The following is a 22,192-nucleotide window of genomic DNA, read 5'->3' on the forward strand; positions in this document are numbered from 1 at the left end:
TATGGAGTGTGGGGTATAGAGTGTGGGGTATAGATTATAGAGTATAGAGTGTGGGGTATAGAGTGTGGGGTATGGAGTGTGGGGTATGGAGTGTGGGGTATGGAGTGTGGGGTATGGAGTGTGGGGTATGGAGTGTGGGGTATAGATTGTAGAGTATAGAGTGTGGGGTATGGAGTGTGGGGTATAGAGTGTGGGGTATAGATTGTAGAGTATAGAGTGTGGGGTATAGAGTGTGGGGTATGGAGTGTGGGGTATAGATTGTAGAGTATAGAGTGTGGGGTATAGAGTGTGGGGTATGGAGTGTGGGGTATGGAGTGTGGGGTATAGAGTGTGGGGTATAGATTGTAGAGTATAGAGTGTGGGGTATGGAGTGTGGGGTATGGAGTGTGGGGTATGGAGTGTGGGGTATGGAGTGTGGGGTATGGAGTGTGGGGTATAGATTGTAGAGTATAGAGTGTGGGGTATGGAGTGTGGGGTAAAGAGTGTGGGGTATGGAGTGTGGGGTATAGAGTGTGGGGTATGGAGTGTGGGGTATGGAGTGTGGGGTATGGAGTGTGGGGTATGGAGTGTGGGGTATAGAGTGTGGGGTATGGAGTGTGGGGTATGGAGTGTGGGGTATAGAGTGTGGGGTATGGAGTGTGGGGTATAGAGTGTGGGGTATAGAGTGTGGGGTATGGAGTGTGGGGTATAGATTGTAGGGTATGGAGTGTGGGGTATAGATTGTAAGGTATGGAGTGTGGGGTATAGATTGTAGGGTATGGAGTGTGGGGTATAGAGTGTGGGGTATAGAGTGTGGGGTATGGAGTGTGGGGTATAGAGTGTGGGGTATGGAGTGTGGGGTATAGAGTGTGGGGTATGGAGTGTGGGGTATGGAGTGTGGGGTATAGATTGTAGAGTATAGAGTGTGGGGTATGGAGTGTGGGGTATAGAGTGTGGGGTATAGATTGTAGAGTATAGAGTGTGGGGTATGGAGTGTGGGGTATGGAGTGTAGGGTATAGAGTGTGGGGTATGGAGTGTGGGGTATAGATTGTAGAATATGGAGTGTGGGGTATAGATTGTAGAGTATAGAGTGTGGGGTATGGAGTTTGGGGTATGGAGTGTGGGGTATGGAGTGTGGGGTATGGAGTGTGGGGTATGGAGTGTGGGGTATAGATTGTAGAGTATAGAGTGTGGGGTATGGAGTGTGGGGTATGGAGTGTGGGGTATAGATTGTAGAGTATAGAGTGTGGGGTATAGAGTGTAGAGTATAGAGTGTGGGGTATAGAGTGTGGGGTATAGAGTGTGGGGTATGGAGTGTGGGGTATGGAGTGTGGGGTATAGATTGTAGAGTATAGAGTGTGGGGTATAGAGTATGGGGTATAGAGTGTGGGGTATAGATTGTAGAGTATAGAGTGTGGGGTATGGAGTGTGGGGTATGGAGTGTGGGGTATAGATTGTAGAGTATAGAGTGTGGGGTATAGAGTGTGGGGTATGGAGTGTGGGGTATGGAGTGTGGGGTATAGAGTGTGGGGTATAGATTGTAGAGTATAGAGTGTGGGGTATGGAGTGTGGGGTATGGAGTGTGGGGTAAGGAGTGTGGGGTATGGAGTGTGGGGTATAGATTGTAGAGTATAGAGTGTGGGGTATGGAGTGTGGGGTATAGAGTGTGGGGTATGGAGTGTGGGGTATAGATTGTAGAATATGGAGTGTGGGGTATAGATTGTAGAGTATAGAGTGTGGGGTATAGAGTGTGGGGTATGGAGTGTGGGGTATGGAGTGTGGGGTATGGAGTGTGGGGTATGGAGTGTGGGGTATGGAGTGTGGGGTATAGATTGTAGAGTATAGAGTGTGGGGTATGGAGTGTGGGGTATAGAGTGTGGGGTATAGATTGTAGAGTATAGAGTGTGGGGTATAGAGTGTGGGGTATGGAGTGTGGGGTATAGATTGTAGAGTATAGAGTGTGGGGTATAGAGTGTGGGGTATGGAGTGTGGGGTATGGAGTGTGGGGTATAGAGTGTGGGGTATAGATTGTAGAGTATGGAGTGTGGGGTATGGAGTGTGGGGTATGGAGTGTGGGGTATGGAGTGTGGGGTATAGATTGTAGAGTATAGAGTGTGGGGTATAGAGTGTGGGGTATGGAGTGTGGGGTATGGAGTGTGGGGTATGGAGTGTGGGGTATAGAGTGTGGGGTATAGATTGTAGAGTATAGAGTGTGGGGTATGGAGTGTGGGGTATAGATTGTAGAGTATAGAGTGTGGGGTATAGATTGTAGAGTATAGAGTGTGGGGTATAGAGTGTGGGGTATGGAGTGTGGGGTATGGAGTGTGGGGTATAGATTGTAGAGTATAGAGTGTGGGGTATGGAGTGTGGGGTATGGAGTGTGGGGTATGGAGTGTGGGGTATAGATTGTAGAGTATAGAGTGTGGGGTATGGAGTGTGGGGTATAGAGTGTGGGGTATAGATTGTAGAGTATAGAGTGTGGGGTATAGAGTGTGGGGTATGGAGTGTGGGGTATGGAGTGTGGGGTATAGATTGTAGAGTATAGAGTGTGGGCTATGGCGTGTGGGGTATGGAGTGTGGGGTATGGAGTGTGGGGTATGGAGTGTGGGGTATGGAGTGTGGGGTATAGATTGTAGAGTATAGAGTGTGGGGTATAGAGTGTGGGGTATGGAGTGTGGGGTATGGAGTGTGGGGTATAGAGTGTGGGGTATGGAGTGTGGGGTATGGAGTGTGGGGTATGGAGTGTGGGGTATAGAGTGTGGGGTATAGAGTGTGGGGTATGGAGTGTGGGGTATGGAGTGTGGGGTATAGAGTGTGGGGTATGGAGTGTGGGGTATAGAGTGTGGGGTATAGAGTGTGGGGTATGGAGTGTGGGGTATAGATTGTAGGGTATGGAGTGTGGGGTATAGATTGTAAGGTATAGAGTGTGGGGTATAGAGTGTGGGGTATGGAGTGTGGGGTATGGAGTGTGGGGTATAGAGTGTGGGGTATGGAGTGTGGGGTATGGAGTGTGGGGTATGGAGTGTGGGGTATAGAGTGTGGGGTATAGAGTGTGGGGTATGGAGTGTGGGGTATGGAGTGTGGGGTATAGAGTGTGGGGTATGGAGTGTGGGGTATAGAGTGTGGGGTATAGAGTGTGGGGTATGGAGTGTGGGGTATAGATTGTAGGGTATGGAGTGTGGGGTATAGATTGTAAGGTATGGAGTGTGGGGTATAGATTGTAGGGTATGGAGTGTGGGGTATAGAGTGTGGGGTATAGAGTGTGGGGTATGGAGTGTGGGGTATAGAGTGTGGGGTATGGAGTGTGGGGTATAGAGTGTGGGGTATGGAGTGTGGGGTATGGAGTGTGGGGTATAGATTGTAGAGTATAGAGTGTGGGGTATGGAGTGTGGGGTATAGAGTGTGGGGTATAGATTGTAGAGTATAGAGTGTGGGGTATGGAGTGTGGGGTATGGAGTGTAGGGTATAGAGTGTGGGGTATGGAGTGTGGGGTATAGATTGTAGAATATGGAGTGTGGGGTATAGATTGTAGAGTATAGAGTGTGGGGTATGGAGTTTGGGGTATGGAGTGTGGGGTATGGAGTGTGGGGTATGGAGTGTGGGGTATGGAGTGTGGGGTATAGATTGTAGAGTATAGAGTGTGGGGTATGGAGTGTGGGGTATAGATTGTAGAGTATAGAGTGTGGGGTATGGAGTGTGGGGTATGGAGTGTGGGGTATAGATTGTAGAGTATAGAGTGTGGGGTATAGAGTGTAGAGTATAGAGTGTGGGGTATAGAGTGTGGGGTATAGAGTGTGGGGTATAGATTGTAGAGTATAGAGTGTGGGGTATGGAGTGTGGGGTATGGAGTGTGGGGTATAGATTGTAGAGTATAGAGTGTGGGGTATAGAGTGTGGGGTATGGAGTGTGGGGTATAGAGTGTGGGGTATAGATTGTAGAGTATAGAGTGTGGGGTATGGAGTGTGGGGTATGGAGTGTGGGGTATGGAGTGTGGGGTATGGAGTGTGGGGTATAGATTGTAGAGTATAGAGTGTGGGGTATAGAGTGTGGGGTATGGAGTGTGGGGTATGGAGTGTGGGGTATGGAGTGTGGGGTATAGATTGTAGAGTATAGATTGTAGAGTATAGAGTGTGGGGTATAGAGTGTGGGGTATGGAGTGTGGGGTATGGAGTGTGGGGTATAGAGTGTGGGGTATGGAGTGTGGGGTATGGAGTGTGGGGTATGGAGTGTGGGGTATAGATTGTAGAGTATAGAGTGTGGGGTATAGAGTGTGGGGTATAGAGTGTGGGGTATGGAGTGTGGGGTATAGAGTGTGGGGTATAGAGTGTGGGGTATGGAGTGTGGGGTATGGAGTGTGGGGTATGGAGTGTGGGGTATAGAGTGTGGGGTATGGAGTGTGGGGTATGGAGTGTGGGGTATAGAGTGTGGGGTATGGAGTGTGGGGTATAGAGTGTGGGGTATGGAGTGTGGGGTATGGAGTGTGGGGTATAGATTGTAGAGTATAGAGTGTGGGGTATGGAGTGTGGGGTATAGAGTGTGGGGTATAGATTGTAGAGTATAGAGTGTGGGGTATGGAGTGTGGGGTATGGAGTGTAGGGTATAGAGTGTGGGGTATGGAGTGTGGGGTATAGATTGTAGAATATGGAGTGTGGGGTATAGATTGTAGAGTATAGAGTGTGGGGTATGGAGTTTGGGGTATGGAGTGTGGGGTATGGAGTGTGGGGTATGGAGTGTGGGGTATGGAGTGTGGGGTATAGATTGTAGAGTATAGAGTGTGGGGTATGGAGTGTGGGGTATGGAGTGTGGGGTATAGAGTGTGGGGTATGGAGTGTGGGGTATGGAGTGTGGGGTATAGAGTGTGGGGTATGGAGTGTGGGGTATAGAGTGTGGGGTATGGAGTGTGGGGTATGGAGTGTGGGGTATAGATTGTAGAGTATAGAGTGTGGGGTATGGAGTGTGGGGTATAGAGTGTGGGGTATAGATTGTAGAGTATAGAGTGTGGGGTATGGAGTGTGGGGTATGGAGTGTAGGGTATAGAGTGTGGGGTATGGAGTGTGGGGTATAGATTGTAGAATATGGAGTGTGGGGTATAGATTGTAGAGTATAGAGTGTGGGGTATGGAGTTTGGGGTATGGAGTGTGGGGTATAGATTGTAGAGTATAGAGTGTGGGGTATGGAGTGTGGGGTATAGATTGTAGAGTATAGAGTGTGGGGTATGGAGTGTGGGGTATGGAGTGTGGGGTATAGATTGTAGAGTATAGAGTGTGGGGTATAGAGTGTAGAGTATAGAGTGTGGGGTATAGAGTGTGGGGTATAGAGTGTGGGGTATAGATTGTAGAGTATAGAGTGTGGGGTATGGAGTGTGGGGTATGGAGTGTGGGGTATAGATTGTAGAGTATAGAGTGTGGGGTATAGAGTGTGGGGTATGGAGTGTGGGGTATAGAGTGTGGGGTATAGATTGTAGAGTATAGAGTGTGGGGTATGGAGTGTGGGGTATGGAGTGTGGGGTATGGAGTGTGGGGTATAGATTGTAGAGTATAGAGTGTGGGGTATAGAGTGTGGGGTATGGAGTGTGGGGTATGGAGTGTGGGGTATGGAGTGTGGGGTATAGATTGTAGAGTATAGATTGTAGAGTATAGAGTGTGGGGTATAGAGTGTGGGGTATGGAGTGTGGGGTATGGAGTGTGGGGTATAGAGTGTGGGGTATGGAGTGTGGGGTATGGAGTGTGGGGTATGGAGTGTGGGGTATAGATTGTAGAGTATAGAGTGTGGGGTATAGAGTGTGGGGTATAGAGTGTGGGGTATGGAGTGTGGGGTATAGAGTGTGGGGTATAGAGTGTGGGGTATGGAGTGTGGGGTATGGAGTGTGGGGTATGGAGTGTGGGGTATAGAGTGTGGGGTATGGAGTGTGGGGTATAGAGTGTGGGGTATAGAGTGTGGGGTATGGAGTGTGGGGTATAGAGTGTGGGGTATGGAGTGTGGGGTATGGAGTGTGGGGTATAGAGTGTGGGGTATGGAGTGTGGGGTATAGAGTGTGGGGTATGGAGTGTGGGGTATGGAGTGTAGGGTATGGAGTGTAGGGTATACATTGTAGAGTATAGAGTGTGGGGTATGGAGTGTGGGGTATAGAGTGTGGGGTATAGAGTGTGGGGTATAGATTGTAGAGTATAGAGTGTAGGGTATGGAGTGTAGGGTATGGAGTGTGGGGTATAGATTGTAAGGCTCTCAGTATACAGGATGCGGCTGCCCATCCCCCCTCCCCCTTGTACTGGACGGGTCTACTATCCATTATGCCTTATGTATAACTCCATCACTTACCTCCTCGACCCCATTGACCTTAAACCGGTTCAGCTCAATCCTGCTGCAATTGCTAATATTCGGAGCACTGGAATAATTTATCTATAAGAAAATAGCAGAAGGTCAGAGGGGACAATCCTTGTCCTATATATGGAAACGCTCTCACTGTAAAGAATCCCTGTCCTATATATAGTAACCAAGTTACAACTTACAGAATAAAAGTAGAAATGTGATTGGTTGATTTTCCCATCCTTAAAGGGCATGTCCGAACATGGATCCATAAGGTACCCAATGGCTAGGTGATAAATGTCTCATCACTGAGATCCAAACACTGTAAAACTAAGCGATCACCAGCAGGGGGATCTCTTGTTACCTGGTCAGGTGTGTGATCTCGTGATCTGTGGAGCTCACCAGTGATCGGCCACATATCACATACATGACAGTGACAAGAAAAGAAGAGTGGAGGGGGACTGAGAGGATATAGGGGTCTGGAGGGGGACTGAGGGGATATAGGGGTCTGGAGGGGGACTGAGGGGATATAGGGGTCTGGAGGGGGACTGAGAGGATATAGGGGTCTGGAGGGGGACTGAGGGGATATAGGGGTCTGGAGGGGGACTGAGGGGATATAGGGGTCTGGAGGGGGACTGAGAGGATATAGAGGTCTGGAGGGGGACTGAGGGGATATAGAGGTCTGGAGGGGGACTGAGGGGATATAGAGGTCTGGAGGGGGACTGAGAGGATATAGAGGTCTGGAGGGGACTGAGAGGATATAGAGGTCTGGAGGGGACTGAGAGGATATAGGGGTCTGGAGGGGACTGAGAGGATATAGAGGTCTGGAGGGGGACTGAGAGGATATAGAGGTCTGGAGGGGGACTGAGAGGATATAGAGGTCTGGAGGGGACTGAGAGGATATAGGGGTCTGGAGGGGGACTGAGAGGATATAGAGGTCTGGAGGGGGACTGAGAGGATATAGGGGTCTAGAGGGGGACTGAGAGGATATAGAGGTCTGGAGGGGGACTGAGAGGATATAGAGGTCTGGAGGGGGACTGAGAGGATATAGAGGTCTGGAGGGGGACTGAGGGGATATAGAGGTCTGGAGGGGACTGAGAGGATATAGGGGTCTGGAGGGGGACTGAGAGGATATAGAGGTCTGGAGGGGGACTGAGAGGATATAGAGGTCTGGAGGGGACTAAGAGGATATAGGGGTCTGGAGGGGGACTGAGAGGATATAGAGGTCTGGAGGGGGACTGAGAGGATATAGGGGTCTAGAGGGGGACTGAGAGGATATAGAGGTCTGGAGGGGGACTGAGAGGATATAGAGGTCTGGAGGGGGACTGAGAGGATATAGAGGTCTGGAGGGGGACTGAGGGGATATAGAGGTCTGGAGGGGACTGAGAGGATATAGGGGTCTGGAGGGGGACTGAGAGGATATAGAGGTCTGGAGGGGGACTGAGAGGATATAGAGGTCTGGAGGGGACTAAGAGGATATAGGGGTCTGGAGGGGGACTGAGAGGATATAGAGGTCTGGAGGGGGACTGAGGGGATATAGAGGTCTGGAGGGGGACTGAGAGGATATAGAGGTCTGGAGGGGGACTGAGAGGATATAGGGGTCTGGAGGGGGACTGAGGGGATATAGAGGTCTGGAGGGGGACTGAGAGGATATAGAGGTCTGGAGGGGGACTGAGAGGATATAGAGGTCTGGAGGGGGACTGAGAGGATATAGAGGTCTGGAGGGGGACTGAGAGGATATAGAGGTCTGGAGGGGGACTGAGGGGATATAGAGGTCTGGAGGGGACTGAGAGGATATAGAGGTCTGGAGGGGGACTGAGAGGATATAGCGGTCTGGAGGGGACTGAGAGGATATAGGGGTCTGGAGGGGGACTGAGGGGATATAGAGGTCTGGAGGGGACTGAGAGGATATAGGGGTCTGGAGGGGGACTGAGAGGATGTAGGGGTCTGGAGGAGGACTGAGAGGATGTAGGGGTCTGGAGGGGGACTGAGGGGATGTAGGGGTCTGGAGGGGGACTGAGAGGATGTAGGGGTCTGGAGGGGGACTGAGAGGATGTAGGGGTCTGGAGGAGGACTGAGAGGATGTAGGGGTCTGGAGGGGGACTGAGGGGATGTAGGGGTCTGGAGGGGGACTGAGAGGATGTAGGGGTCTGGAGGGGGACTGAGAGGATGTAGGGGTCTGGAGGAGATTTAGGCTGCACTACCCACTGTATTCATATAATGATAGTAATAGAGGAGATATTATCAGAAATGACTTTGCCTTACCTGCGAGTTACAAGACAACTGGACCTCATCCAGATCACTCAGAGAAACAGACTGTAACCAAGTTCTGGGGGTCTGGAAGAAAAACATGAAAGTGTCAGGCCGCCATCTTGTCATTACTTATTACATATCAAAACCGCCCCCTCGAAAGACAAGCCTATATCTCAATGATTATACAAACACAACACATGGGATTTGTCTGGGGTAAGACATTACCATGAGGAGCCTCCTACAGTTGTCCACTCCTAGTTCTGTAGCTATGGAGAAGACATGACATGGAGAAGTCATGGAGAAGTCATGGAGAAGTCATGGAGAAGACATGGAAAAGTCATGGAGAAGACATGGAGAAGACATGGAGAAGTCCGGGAGAAGACATGGAAAAGTCATGGAGAAGACATGGAGAAGACATGGAGAAGTCCGGGAGAAGACATGGAGAAGACATGGAGAAGTCATGGAGAAGACATGGAGAAGTCATCGAGAAGTCATGGAGAAGACATGACATGGAGAAGGCATGGAGAAGGCATGGAGAAGACATGGAGAAGTCATGGAGAAGACATGGAGAAGTTATGGAGAAGTCATGGAGAAGACATGACATGGAGAAGTCATGGAGAAGTCATGGAGAAGACATGGAGAAGTCATCGAGATGTCATGGAGAAGACATGACATGGAGAAGACATAGAGAAGACATGGAGACGTTATGGAGAAGACATGGAGAAGACATGGAGAAGTCATGGAGAAGACATGGAGAAGACATGGAGAGGACATTACATTGAGTACATCGGGACTTTATGGCAGAAGCACTCATATAGCTTTGGGACTGCACCCCAGGCCGTGTGTAAGAAGAACACATTATATAACTCATTGACATGATGAGGGTCTCCTTCCTCACTGTGGACTCCATCGTCCTTGTGGTGGAAACCAAGATGTCATCTTCTCTGGACTCCTTTGGGCTCCAGTGACCGGCCACTTCCTACCCTGTTCTTGAACATACCACATGCCAACAACGAAGATCATACAAAACCCTGGGTCTTCAATCTCTCACAGCTTGCCCACAACGGTAGAACCATAGCCGTATAGCGTGCCGGAGACTTGTGCTCTTTGTTACACTTCAACCCAACATTCTGTCCAGTTTGCGCTCAACCACCGAGCCATGGACAACCCTTCATTTCACCATGAACTTCGAGGACTGAACCTCTCCATGCTGAGCTGCAATCTTCTGTATGGAATAGACACGGCAAATAAATACAATAGGTAGCAGCTGTCCGGGCCGCCCTCCACTGCTGCCTGTAGGGTGCGCTGGTGTCTCTGTATACTGCAGGGTATATACTATCTTACCGATAAGTTTTATGTGTTTGTGTTTTCACTTGGTTACTCCTGGTTGTGGATTTCTGCCCCGTCCTCCTCTGGTTCCTGACCCTCGCCTCTCCCTTCTTCCAGGTCTTTGCTCCTTGTTTTCCCTCTTTTTCTGCACTTTCGCCTCTTTATCTTTATTTATCTTTCCGACGACCTCCTGTGTCTTGGCTTTCCTTTGTTCCTGACTTTCCCAGGTCATAAAATTATGAATGGATTATTTTTCAGCAGATACCACAAGACGTCTCACGTCCGATCTATAATGACGCCCCAGACCGAACTTTATACCCGCAGACACAGCGACCTCTGGGCGGGAAACTGTGTTGTTATATTTCATCAATGTTATTGTAGTTTGGTCTGGAATCCCCATCTACCTCCTGTCTACGAAAATCTTCTGATATCATCTTATTACATAGTCTTATTATTACATATTATATATCTTCTCCGATATCATGTAGCATAGTCTTATTATTACATACTAGCATTACCCGCGTCCTCACCCACTGCACGACCCACCTGCAGTGCGGCCGCGGCCCCCCCTCCCTTGCCTTTTCCTCCCATGCCATTGTGCCCACGGAACCCCAGGCCCCCTGCTCGTGCCCCCTGCCCCCCCATTGCTCGCCACCTGAGCCCCTGTTCCCCCCCCCACATGGCCCCCTCAACCCGTGACTCCGGACCCCCTTTTACCCCCCAACTCACAACCCCGGGCCCCCTCCCCCCCCACCTGGCCCCCTCAACCTGCGACCCCGGACCCCCTTTTACCCCCCAACTCACAACCCCGGGCCCCCCTTCCCCCCCCACCTGGCACCCTCAACCCACGATCCTGGGCTCCCTCACCCCCAACCCACGACCCCGGGCCCCCCTTATACCCCCCAACTCACAACCCCGGGCCCCCTTCCCCCCCACCTGGCCCCCTCAACCCACGACCCTGGGCCCCCTACCCCCAACCCACGACCCGGGCCCCCTTTTATCCCCCAACTCACAATTCCGGGCCCTCTCCCCCCCCCACCTGGCCCCCTCAACCCACGACCCCGGACACCCTTTTACCCCCCAACTCACAACCCCCGGCCCCCTTCCCCCCCACATGGCCCCCTCAACCCACGACCCTGGGCCCCCTCCCACCAACCCGCGACCCCGGGCCCCCTTTTACCCCCCAGCTCACAACCCGGGTCCCCTTCCCCCCCACCTGGCCCCTCAACCCGTGACCCTGGGCCCCCTCCTCCCCAACCCGCGACCCTGGACCCCCTTCACCTCCACGACCCCAGGCCCCCTCCCCCCCAACCCCAGCCTCCTCTCCCCCCACCAACCCACGATCCCGGCCTCCTCTTCCCCCTCCCCCCCAACTCGCGACCCCAGCCTCCTTCCCCCTCCAACCCGCGACCACGGCTCCCCCCCAAAAAAAACGCAACCCCGGCCTTCTCCCCCCCACCCCCCAAACCATGACCCCGCCCTCCTTTCCCCCTTTAGTCTTATTATTATGTGTCACCTTTTATATCATTCATCACTGGTTTAGTATTACTTATTACATATTATTACATATCACTTCTTATACAGTACTATCAGTCTCAGTATTACATATTATTATTAGAGATGAGCGAACACTAAAATGTTCGAGGTTCGAAATTCGATTCGAACAGCCGCTCACTGTTCGTGTGTTCGAACGGGTTTCGAACCCCATTATAGTCTATGGGGAACAGATACTCGTTAAGGGGGAAACCCAAATCCGTGTCTGGAGGGTCACCAAGTCCACTATGACACCCCAGGAAATGATACCAACACCTCTGGAATGACACTGGGACAGCAGGGGAAGCATGTCTGGGGGCATCTAACACACCAAAGACCCTCTATTACCCCAACATCACAGCCTAACAACTACACACTTTACACACTCAATACCACCTCTCTGACAGTAGGAAAACACCTTGAAACATGTGTATTTGGCACTTGCAGTGAGGAGAGCTTGTCACCAGCAGTGAATTTGGCCCTTGTAGTAAGTTGAGGTTGGCACCAACATTTGTTTTGAAAATCAGGGTGGATTGAGCCTCTAACCAGCAGAGTTTGGGCAAATTCATGGTGGAGGGAGCCTCTAAAAACCCCAGTTTGGACCAATTCATGGTGGAGGGAGCCTCTAACCAGCCCAGTGTGGGCAAATTCATGGTGGAGGGAGCCTCTAAAAACCCCAGTTTGGACCAATTCATGGTGGAGGGAGCCTCTAAAAAACCCAGTTTGGACCAATTCATGGTGGAGGGAGCCTCTAAAAACCCCAGTTTGGACGAATTCATGATGGAGGGAGCCTCTAAACAGCCCAGTTTGGGCAAATTCATGGTGGAGGGAGCCTCTAAAACCCCCCAGTTTGGACCAATTCATGGTGGAGGGAGCCTCTAAAAACCCCAGTTTGGACCAATTCATGGTGGAGGGAGCCTCTAAAAACCCCAGTTTGGACCAATTCATGGTGGAGGGAGCCTCTAAAAACCCCAGTTTGGACCAATTCATGGTGGAGGGAGCCTCTAAAAAACCCAGTTTGGACCAATTCATGGTAGAGGGAGCCTCTAAAAACCCCAGTTTGGACGAATTCATGATGGAGGGAGCCTCTAAACAGCCCAGTTTGGGCAAATTCATGGTGGAGGGAGCCTCTAAAACCCCCCAGTTTGGACCAATTCATGGTGGAGGGAGCCTCTAAAAACCCCAGTTTGGACCAATTCATGGTGGAGGGAGCCTCTAAACAGCCCAGTTTGGGCAAATTCATGGTGGAGGGAGCCTCTAAACAGCCCAGTTTGGGCAAATTCATGGTGGAGGGAGCCTCTAAAAACCCCAGTTTGGACCAATTCATGGTGGAGGGAGCCTCTAAAAACCCCAGTTTGGACCAATTCATGGTGGAGGGAGCCTCTAAAAACCCCAGTTTGGACCAATTCATGATGGAGGGAGCCTCTAAACAGCCCAGTTTGGGCAAATTCATGGTGGAGGGAGCCTCTAAAAACCCCCAGTTTGGACCAATTCATGGTGGAGGGAGCCTCTAAACAGCTCAGTTTGGGCAAATTCATGGTGGAGGGAGCCTCTAAAAACCCCAGTTTGGACCAATTCATGGTGGAGGGAGCCTCTAAAAACCCCAGTTTGGACCAATTCATGGTGGAGGGAGCCTCTAAAAACCCCAGTTTGGACCAATTCATGGTGGAGGGAGCCTCTAAACAGCCCAGTTTGGACCAATTCATGGTGGAGGGAGCCTCTAAAAACCCCAGTTTGGACCAATTCATGGTAGAGGGAGCCTCTAAACAGCCCAGTTTGGGCAAATTCATGGTGGAGGGAGCCTCTAACCAGCCCAGTTTGGACCAATTCATGATGGAGGGAGCCTCTAAACAGCCCAGTTTGGACCAATTCATGGTGGAGGGAGCCTCTAAACAGCTCAGTTTGGGCAAATTCATGGTGGAGGGAGCCTCTAAACAGCCCAGTTTGGGCAAATTCATGGTGGAGGGAGCCTCTAAACAGCCCAGTTTGGGCAAATTCATGGTGGAGGGAGCCTCTAAAAACCCCAGTTTGGACCAATTCATGGTGGAGGGAGCCTCTAAAAACCCCAGTTTGGACCAATTCATGGTGGAGGGAGCCTCTAAAAACCCCAGTTTGGACCAATTCATGATGGAGGGAGCCTCTAAACAGCCCAGTTTGGGCAAATTCATGGTGGAGGGAGCCTCTAAAACCCCCAGTTTGGACCAATTCATGGTGGAGGGAGCCTCTAAAAACCCCAGTTTGGACCAATTCATGGTGGAGGGAGCCTCTAAACAGCTCAGTTTGGGCAAATTCATGGTGGAGGGAGCCTCTAACCAGCCCAGTTTGGGCAAATTCATGGTGGAGGGAGCCTCTAACCAGCCCAGTTTGGGCAAATTCATGGTGGAGGGAGCCTCTAACCAGCCCAGTTTGGGCAAATTCATGGTGGAGGGAGCCTCTAAACAGCCCAGTTTGGGCAAATTCATGGTGGAGGGAGCCTCTAAACAGCCCAGTTTGGGCAAATTCATGGTGGAGGGAGCCTCTAAACAGCCCAGTTTGGGCAAATTCATGGTGGAGGGAGCCTCTAAACAGCCCAGTTTGGGCAAATTCATGGTGGAGGGAGCCTCTAAAAACCCCAGTTTGGACCAATTCATGGTGGAGGGAGCCTCTAAAAACCCCAGATTGGACCAATTCATGGTGGAGGGAGCCTCTAAACAGCCCAGTTTGGACCAATTCATGGTGGAGGGAGCCTCTAAACAGCCCAGTTTGGGCAAATTCATGGTGGAGGGAGCCTCTAAAAACCCCAGTTTGGACCAATTCATGGTGGAGGGAGCCTCTAAAAACCCCAGTTTGGACCAATTCATGATGGAGGGAGCCTCTAAACAGCCCAGTTTGGGCAAATTCATGGTGGAGGGAGCCTCTAAAACCCCCCAGTTTGGACCAATTCATGGTGGAGGGAGCCTCTAAAAACCCCAGTTTGGACCAATTCATGGTGGAGGGAGCCTCTAAACAGCCCAGTTTGGGCAAATTCATGGTGGAGGGAGCCTCTAAACAGCCCAGTTTGGGCAAATTCATGGTGGAGGGAGCCTCTAAAAACCCCAGTTTGGACCAATTCATGGTGGAGGGAGCCTCTAAAAACCCCAGTTTGGACCAATTCATGGTGGAGGGAGCCTCTAAAAACCCCAGTTTGGACCAATTCATGATGGAGGGAGCCTCTAAACAGCCCAGTTTGGGCAAATTCATGGTGGAGGGAGCCTCTAAAAACCCCCAGTTTGGACCAATTCATGGTGGAGGGAGCCTCTAAAAACCCCAGTTTGGACCAATTCATGGTGGAGGGAGCCTCTAAACAGCTCAGTTTGGGCAAATTCATGGTGGAGGGAGCCTCTAAACAGCCCAGTTTGGGCAAATTCATGGTGGAGGGAGCCTCTAAAAACCCCAGTTTGGACCAATTCATGGTGGAGGGAGCCTCTAAAAACCCCAGTTTGGACCAATTCATGGTGGAGGGAGCCTCTAAACAGCCCAGTTTGGACCAATTCATGGTGGAGGGAGCCTCTAAAAACCCCAGTTTGGACCAATTCATGGTAGAGGGAGCCTCTAAACAGCCCAGTTTGGGCAAATTAATGGTGGAGGGAGCCTCTAACCAGCCAGTTTGGACCAATTCATGATGGAGGGAGCCTCTAAACAGCCCAGTTTGGACCAATTCATGGTGGAGAGAGCCTCTAAAAACCCCAGTTTGGACCAATTCATGGTGGAGGGAGCCTCTAAACAGGCCAGTTTGGGCAAATTCATGGTGGAGGGAGCCTCTAACCAGCCCAGTTTGGACCAATTCATGTTGGAGGGAGCCTCTAAAAACCCCAGTTTGGACCAATTCATGGTGGAGGGAGCCTCTAAACAGCCCAGTTTGGACCAATTCATGGTGGAGGGAGCCTCTAAAAACCCCAGTTTGGACGAATTCATGGTGGAGGGAGCCGCTAAACAGCCCAGTTTGGACCAATTCATGGTGGAGGGAGCCTCTAACCAGCAGAGTTGGTGGAAATCAGGGTGGAGGGAGCCTCTAACCAGCAGAGTTGTGGGAAAGCAGGGTGGAGGGAGCCTCTAACCAGCAGAGTTGTGGGAAAGCAGGGTGGAGGGAGCCTCTAACCAGCAGAGTTGGTGGAAATCAGGGTGGAGGGAGCCTCTAACCAGCAGAGTTGGGGGAAATCAGGGTGGAGGGAGCCTAGTATTAGCAGAATTGTGCAACGCTTATGGTGGATGAGTATGAGGATGCGGAGGAATTGGAGAGGTTGAGTACAGACATGGAGTTTCATGTTGGGGTGCTTTACACAGGTGGGCACAAAAATGAAGGCTCTATCCAGTGGTGGTTCATTTTTATCAAAGTGAGCCGGTCGGCACTCTCAGCTGACAGACGGGTGCGCTTGTCAGTGATGATGCCACCGGCTGCACTGAACACCCTCTCAGATAGGACGCTGGCGGCAGGACAGGACAGCACCTCCAAGGCATATAGGGCAAGTTCAAGCCACAGGTCCAACTTCGACACCCAATACGTGTAGGGCGCAGAGGGGTCGGAGAGGACAGGGCTGTGGTCGGAAAGGTATTCCCGCAACATGCGCCTATACTTCTCACGCCTGGTGACACTAGGACCCTCCGTGGCGGCACTTTGGCAAGGGGGTGCCATCAAGGTGTCCCAGACCTTAGACAGTGTGCCCCTCGTTTGTGTGGACCGGTGAGAACTTGGTTGCCTACTGGAGGAACTGCCCTCCCTGCCGCCAACGTCACATGCTGGAAACATCTCCATCATATTCTGCACCAATTGCCTGTGGCAAGCATTGATGCGATTGGCCCTCCCCTCTACCGGAATAAAAGACGAGATGTTGTTTTTATACCGGGGGTCAAGGATAGCAAAGATCCAGTACTGGTTGTCCTCCATGATTTTGACAATACGCTTGTCGGTTGTAAAGCACCCCAACATGAACTCAGCCATGTCTGCCACAGTGTTAGTTGGCATGACTCCTCTGGCCCCACCGGAAAGTTCAATCTCCATTTCCTCCTCATCCTCCATGTCTACCCATCCGCGCTGCAACAATGGGACGATTCGAAGTTGCCCGGAAGCCTCCTGTATCACCATCACATCATCGGACAACTCTTCTTCCTCCTCCTCCTCCTCCTCCTCCATTAAACGCAGTGAAGCGGACAGATGTGTGGACCTACTCTCCAGCTGTGACGGATCGGATGCTATCCCTAACTCCTCTGTGTGATCTGAGTTATCCCTGATGTCAATCAGGGATTCTCTCAGAACACACAAGAGCGGGATTGTAAGGCTCACCATCGCATCCTCAGAGCTCACCCTCCTTGTGGACTCCTCAAAGACCCGTAGGATGTCACAAAGGTCTCTCATCCATGGCCACTCATGGATGTGAAACTGAGGCAGCTGACTTTGTGGCACCCTAGGGTTTTGTAGCTGGTATTCCATCAAAGGTCTCTGCTGCTCAACCACTCTATTCAACATCTGAAACGTTGAGTTCCAGCGTGTGGGGACGTCGCACAAAAGCCGGTGTTGTGGCACATATGGAGAGATTTTAAGCTAGCAGCGGCTACTGTCGACTTGCGAAAGTGGGCGCACATGCGCCGCACTTTCACCAGTAGCTCTGGAACATTGGGGTAGCTCTTTAGGAAACGTTGCACCACTAGGTTGAAGACGTGGGCCAGGCATGGAACATGTTGGAGTCCGGCAAGCTCCAGAGCTGCTACCAGATTCCGGCCGTTATCACAAACGACCATGCCTGGGCCCAGGTGCAGCGGCTCAAACCATATTGCCGTCTCATCGAGGAGGGCATCCCTCACCTCGGAGGTCGTGTGCTGTCTGTCCCCAAGCTGATCAGCTTCAGCACAGCCTGCTGACGTCTACCAACGCCAGTGCTGCAACGTTTCCAACTCGTAGCTGGGGTCAATCTAACAGCGGAGGAGGAGGCGGTGGCGGAGGAGGAGGCGGTAGAGGAGGAGGAGGAGGGGGGTGTTCTTCTCGTGTCCCTGCCAGGAATGTTAGGCGGGGAGACGAGGTACACCGGGCCAGTTTGGGAAGCAGTCCCAGCCTCAACTACATTCACCCAGTGTGCCGTCAGTGAAATGTAGCGTCCCTGTCCGCATGCACTTGTCCACGCGTCGGTGGTCAAGTGGACCTTTGTGCAAAGCGCGGAACTAAGGGCCCGCCTGATGTTGAGTGACACGTGCTGGTGCAAGGCGGGGACGGCACACCGGGAGAAGTAGTGACGGCTAGGGACGGCATAGCGAGGTGCCGCAGTTGCCATCAGGTCCAGGAAGGCGGGAGTTTCAACAAGCCGGAACGCCAACATCTCCTGGGCCAGCAGTTTAGCGATGTTGGCGTTCAAGGCTTGCGCGTGTGGGTGGTTAGCAGTGTATTTCTGCCGCCGCTCCAATGTCTGAGAGATGGTGGGTTGTTGTAAAGAAGCGCCTGATGGTGCCTTTGATGGTGCAGGAGAAGGAGATAAGACAGGAACAGGGGAGGATGAGGGAGAAGTCAACAAAGTGGCGGAGGCAGATGAAGTGGTGTCCTGGCTCGTCCTCTGGAGTGCATCGCCAGCACAGTCAGCAGTGGCAGTGGCAGAGGCAGAGGCAGTGGCAGAGGCAGTGGCAGTGGCGTGAACGGCAGGCGGCCTTTGTCCTGCCGTTGCTGCCTGCCACTGATTCCAGTGCTTGGATTCCAAATGACGGCGCATTGAAGTGGTGGACAGGTTGCTCTTCTCAGAGCCCCTAATCAATTTCGAGAGGCAAATTGTGCAGACAACACTATATCTGTCCTCGGCGCATTCCTTGAAAAAACTCCACACCTTCGAGAAACGTGCCCTCGAGGTGGGAGTTTTTCGGGGCTGGGTACGAACTGGAACATCTTGGGAGATTCCGGGTGTGGCCTGGCTTCGCCTAAGCTGCTGACCTCTGCCTCTGCCTCTAGCTACCCTTTTTGGTGCTGCACCTGCCTCAACATCCACACTACTTTCCCCGCTTGACATCCCCCCTGTCCAGGTCGGGTCAGTGTCCTCATCATCCACCACTTCCTCTTCCAACTCCTGTCTCATCTCCTCCTCCCGCACAATGCGCCGGTCAACTGGATGCCCTGACGGCAACTGCGTCACATCATCGTCGATGAGGGTGGGTTGCTGGTCATCCACCACCAAATCGAACGGAGATGGAGGAGACTCTAGTGTTTGAGCATCTGGACACAGATGCTCCTCTGTTAGGTTCGTGGAATCGTGACGTGGAGAGGCAGGTTGAGGGACAATGAAAGGAGCGGAGAACAGCTCTGGGGAGCAGGGACAGTTGGGGTTATTGTTCTGTGAAGCTTGGGAATTTTGGGAGGAAGGAGGACAAGACTGTTGGGTAATAGGAGGAGAGGAGGCAGAGTCTGACTGACTGCTGGACAATGTGCTGTAAGCGTTCTCTGACAGCCATTGCAAGACCTGTTCCTGGTTCTCGGGCCTACTAAGGTTTGTACCCTGCAGTTTAGTTAATGTGGCAAGCAACCCTGGCACTGTGGAGTGGCGCAATGCTTGCTGCCCCACAGGAGTAGGCACGGGACGCCCTGTGGCTTCACTGCTACCTTGCTCCCCAGAACCATTCCCCCGACCTCGCCCACGGCCTCGTCCACGTCCCTTTCCGGGAGCCTTGCGCATTTTGAATTCCCAGTTAGAAATTGGCACTATATACCAGTAGCAAAAATTGTGGGTGCACGTAACCCCAATATATTCTTTGAATTCCCAGTCAGACAATGGCACTATATACCAGTAGCAAGAAATGAGGGTATTTATAACCCCAATATATTCTTTGAATTACCAGTCAGAAACTGGCACTATATGGCAGTAGCAAGAAATGAGGGTATTTGTATTCCCAATATATTCTTTGAATTCCCAGTCAGACAATGGCACTGTATACCAGTAGTAAAAATTGTGGGTGCACGTAACCCCAATATATTCTTTGAATTCCCAGTCAGACAATGGCACTATATACCAGTAGCAAGAAATGAGGGTATTTATAACCCCAATATATTCTTTGAATTACCAGTCAGAAACTGGCACTATATGGCAGTAGCAAGAAATGAGGGTATTTGTAACCCCAATATATTCTTTGAATTCCCAGTCAGACAATGGCACTATATGATGGAACAAATATAAAATCCAGCATGCCCAAAAACCAGTTGAATAAGATAAAATATAACTTTTACTTCATATTGGTTAAAAAAGACAAAAAAATTTTCATCTTACAACATGGATCCAGAGAAGACAAAAACAGATGGCCTACGCGTTTCGAGACCTAGTTCATGGTCTCTTAGTCATGGCATATGCCATGACTAAGAGACCATGAACTAGGTCTCGAAACGCGTAGGCCATCTGTTTTTGTCTTCTCTGGATCCATGTTGTAAGATGAAAATTTTTTTGTCTTTTTTAACCAATATGAAGTAAAAGTTATATTTTATCTTATTCAACTGGTTTTTGGGCATGCTGGATTTTATATTTGTTCCATCATTGCAATTCACCTTTCTGTCAAAGGTTTCCGTGCAGCCCTAGCCACTATAATACACCATTCCTAGTTGATTCCGCAAGGTTGAGCGTGATTTTTTCTGGACTTTCTTCTATTAATGGCACTATATACCAGTAGCAAGAAATGAGGGTATTTGTAACCCCAATATATTCTTTGAATTCCCAGTCAGACAATGGCACTATATGGCAGTAGCAAGAAATGAGGGTATTTATAACCCCAATATATTCTTTGAATTACCAGTGAGACAATGGCACTATATACCAGTAGCAAAAATTGTGGGTGCACGTAACCCCAATATATTCTTTGAATTCCCAGTCAGACAATGGCACTATATACCAGTAGCAAAAATTGTGGGTGCACGTAACCCCAATATATTCTTTGAATTCCCAGTCAGACAATGGCACTATATGGCAGTAGCAAAAATAGTGGGTGTATATAGCCCCAATTCTATTGCTAGGGGACTTGCAGGGTATTTCTGGGGTGAAGGTGGGGGGGCACACCATTGGAACGGGTATCGGGGTATATATGGGGTATACGGGAATACACTGACAGTGTATTCCATTCAGGATCCTGGGAAAGCTGGGTTGCGGCGATTGAGCCCGTCAGTGCCACGTTACACTGACAAGCTTCTCCCTGGAATTTAGCTCTTATAAGAGCTGTTGGTTGTCTTCTCCTTCCTATCCTAGCCTGTCCCTGCCTACCCAGAATCTAAGCCCTAGCTAACTGGACGGAAACCTCCGTCCCCGGTGAATTGCAAGCTCAGAATGACGCGAAGCTGGGCGTCGCTGTTCTTTTAAATTAGAGGTCACATGTTTTCGGCAGCCAATGGGTTTTGCCTACTTTTCTCAACGTCACCGGTGTCGTAGTTCCTGTCCCACCTACCCTGCGCTGTTATTGGAGCAAAAAAGGCGCCAGGGAAGGTGGGAGGGGAATCGAGTAATGGCGCACTTTACCACGCGGTGTTCGATTCGATTCGAACATGCCGAACAGCCTAATATCCGATCGAACATGAGTTCGATAGAACACTGTTCGCTCAGCTCTAATTATTATATGTGTTCTACCCCATCGAGCTTTATACACGACTGTGGTTAGTCCTAAGAGCCGGCGTTGAGTTTTTCTTCTGCTCACTTGTAGGGTTAATGTTTCTTTAGTATATTCCCAGCAGAGATATCTCACAGTCTTATCTGCTACATGTAACAGGAGAGAATCTGCCCCCAGGACAGGAATAATAGCAGTGCAGGGGCTGCGGAGGTCACTTCTGGGCCCCGTAATTCAGGGGCCCTGCACACAAGGTCCTGACATATGGCGCTCTATCACTGATAGGACAGCAGATATAAGCCCTGGGCATGGGGCTCAGCACTTTGTGGTTACACCCTGACGGATACAGGACGTCTTCTGTGACCAAAATCTACCAGCTCAGAATTATAAGAGGATTCCTGCCTCAACTTTCTCCCTCCGTCACTCACCTGCCATGGACCTAAGAACGGCTCCTTCAGCTGCTCCTCACTGACAAAACAACTTTCCCTGGGGGTTGAGAGACAGGAATTGTGGCCTCCTGTTAGAAAGCCGGACTCCGCTCGGGTGCAATTCATGTCCTCCATGTTGCTCCCGCGGCTGAGGGACTTAGATGTTCTGTGCTGCAAGAAAAGTGAGGAGAAAACCAGAAGGCAGCAAACTACAGAGAATGGAAGAAGTGCAAGGAGGGGGAGGAGAAAGAGAAGGAGGTGGAGAAGACAACCCCGTGACGTCACCCCTGCACTCATACAGAACACCAGCGAATGTCTCTAATATCATATCCTTGCTCTATCTGGAACTAAATCTCTCTAAGACTGAACTACTACTGTTTCCACTATCTAATAGATCTGTCCCTGATACAGTGCAGACAAGTAGTATTCAACCCCCTGCAGATTTAGCAGGTTTACACATTCGGAAGTAACTTGGCATTGTGACATTTGGACTGTAGATCAGCCTGGAAGTGTGAAATGCTCTGCAGCAAAAAAGAATGTTATTTCTTTGTTTATTTTTTTTTTAAATTGTGAAAAGTTTATTCAGAGGGTCATTTATTATTCAACCCCTCAAACCACCAGAATTCTGTTTGGTTCCCCTAAAGTATTAAGAAGTAGATCAGGCACAAAGAACAATGAGCTTCACATGTTTGGATTAATTCTCTCTTTTTCCAGCCTTTTCTGACTATTTAAGACCCTCCCCAAACTTGTGAACAGCACTAATACATGGTCAACATGGGAAAGACAAAGGAGCATTCCA

At 50.7% G+C, this 22,192-nt stretch overlaps 1 protein-coding gene across 1 annotated transcript in view; it reads right to left on the reverse strand.

The window, feature by feature from the left end:
- The window catches only part of LOC142196866 (uncharacterized), a 30,976-nt gene extending 9,401 nt beyond the window's left edge, over nt 1-21,575 (reverse strand). Inside the window, exons 1-3 of the mRNA XM_075266847.1 lie at nt 21,394-21,575; nt 8,552-8,623; nt 6,299-6,379 (exon numbers count right to left, since the gene is read on the reverse strand). Of these exons, the coding sequence (XP_075122948.1) occupies nt 6,299-6,379; nt 8,552-8,623; nt 21,394-21,528 (288 nt within the window). The 5' untranslated portion in view covers nt 21,529-21,575. The remainder of the gene's footprint in view (nt 1-6,298; nt 6,380-8,551; nt 8,624-21,393) is intronic.
- Nucleotides 21,576-22,192: the final 617 nt, after the last annotated feature.

The sequence above is a fragment of the Leptodactylus fuscus genome, chromosome 3 (genome assembly GCF_031893055.1).
Source record: "Leptodactylus fuscus isolate aLepFus1 chromosome 3, aLepFus1.hap2, whole genome shotgun sequence".
Lineage (NCBI taxonomy): Eukaryota > Metazoa > Chordata > Amphibia > Anura > Leptodactylidae > Leptodactylus > Leptodactylus fuscus.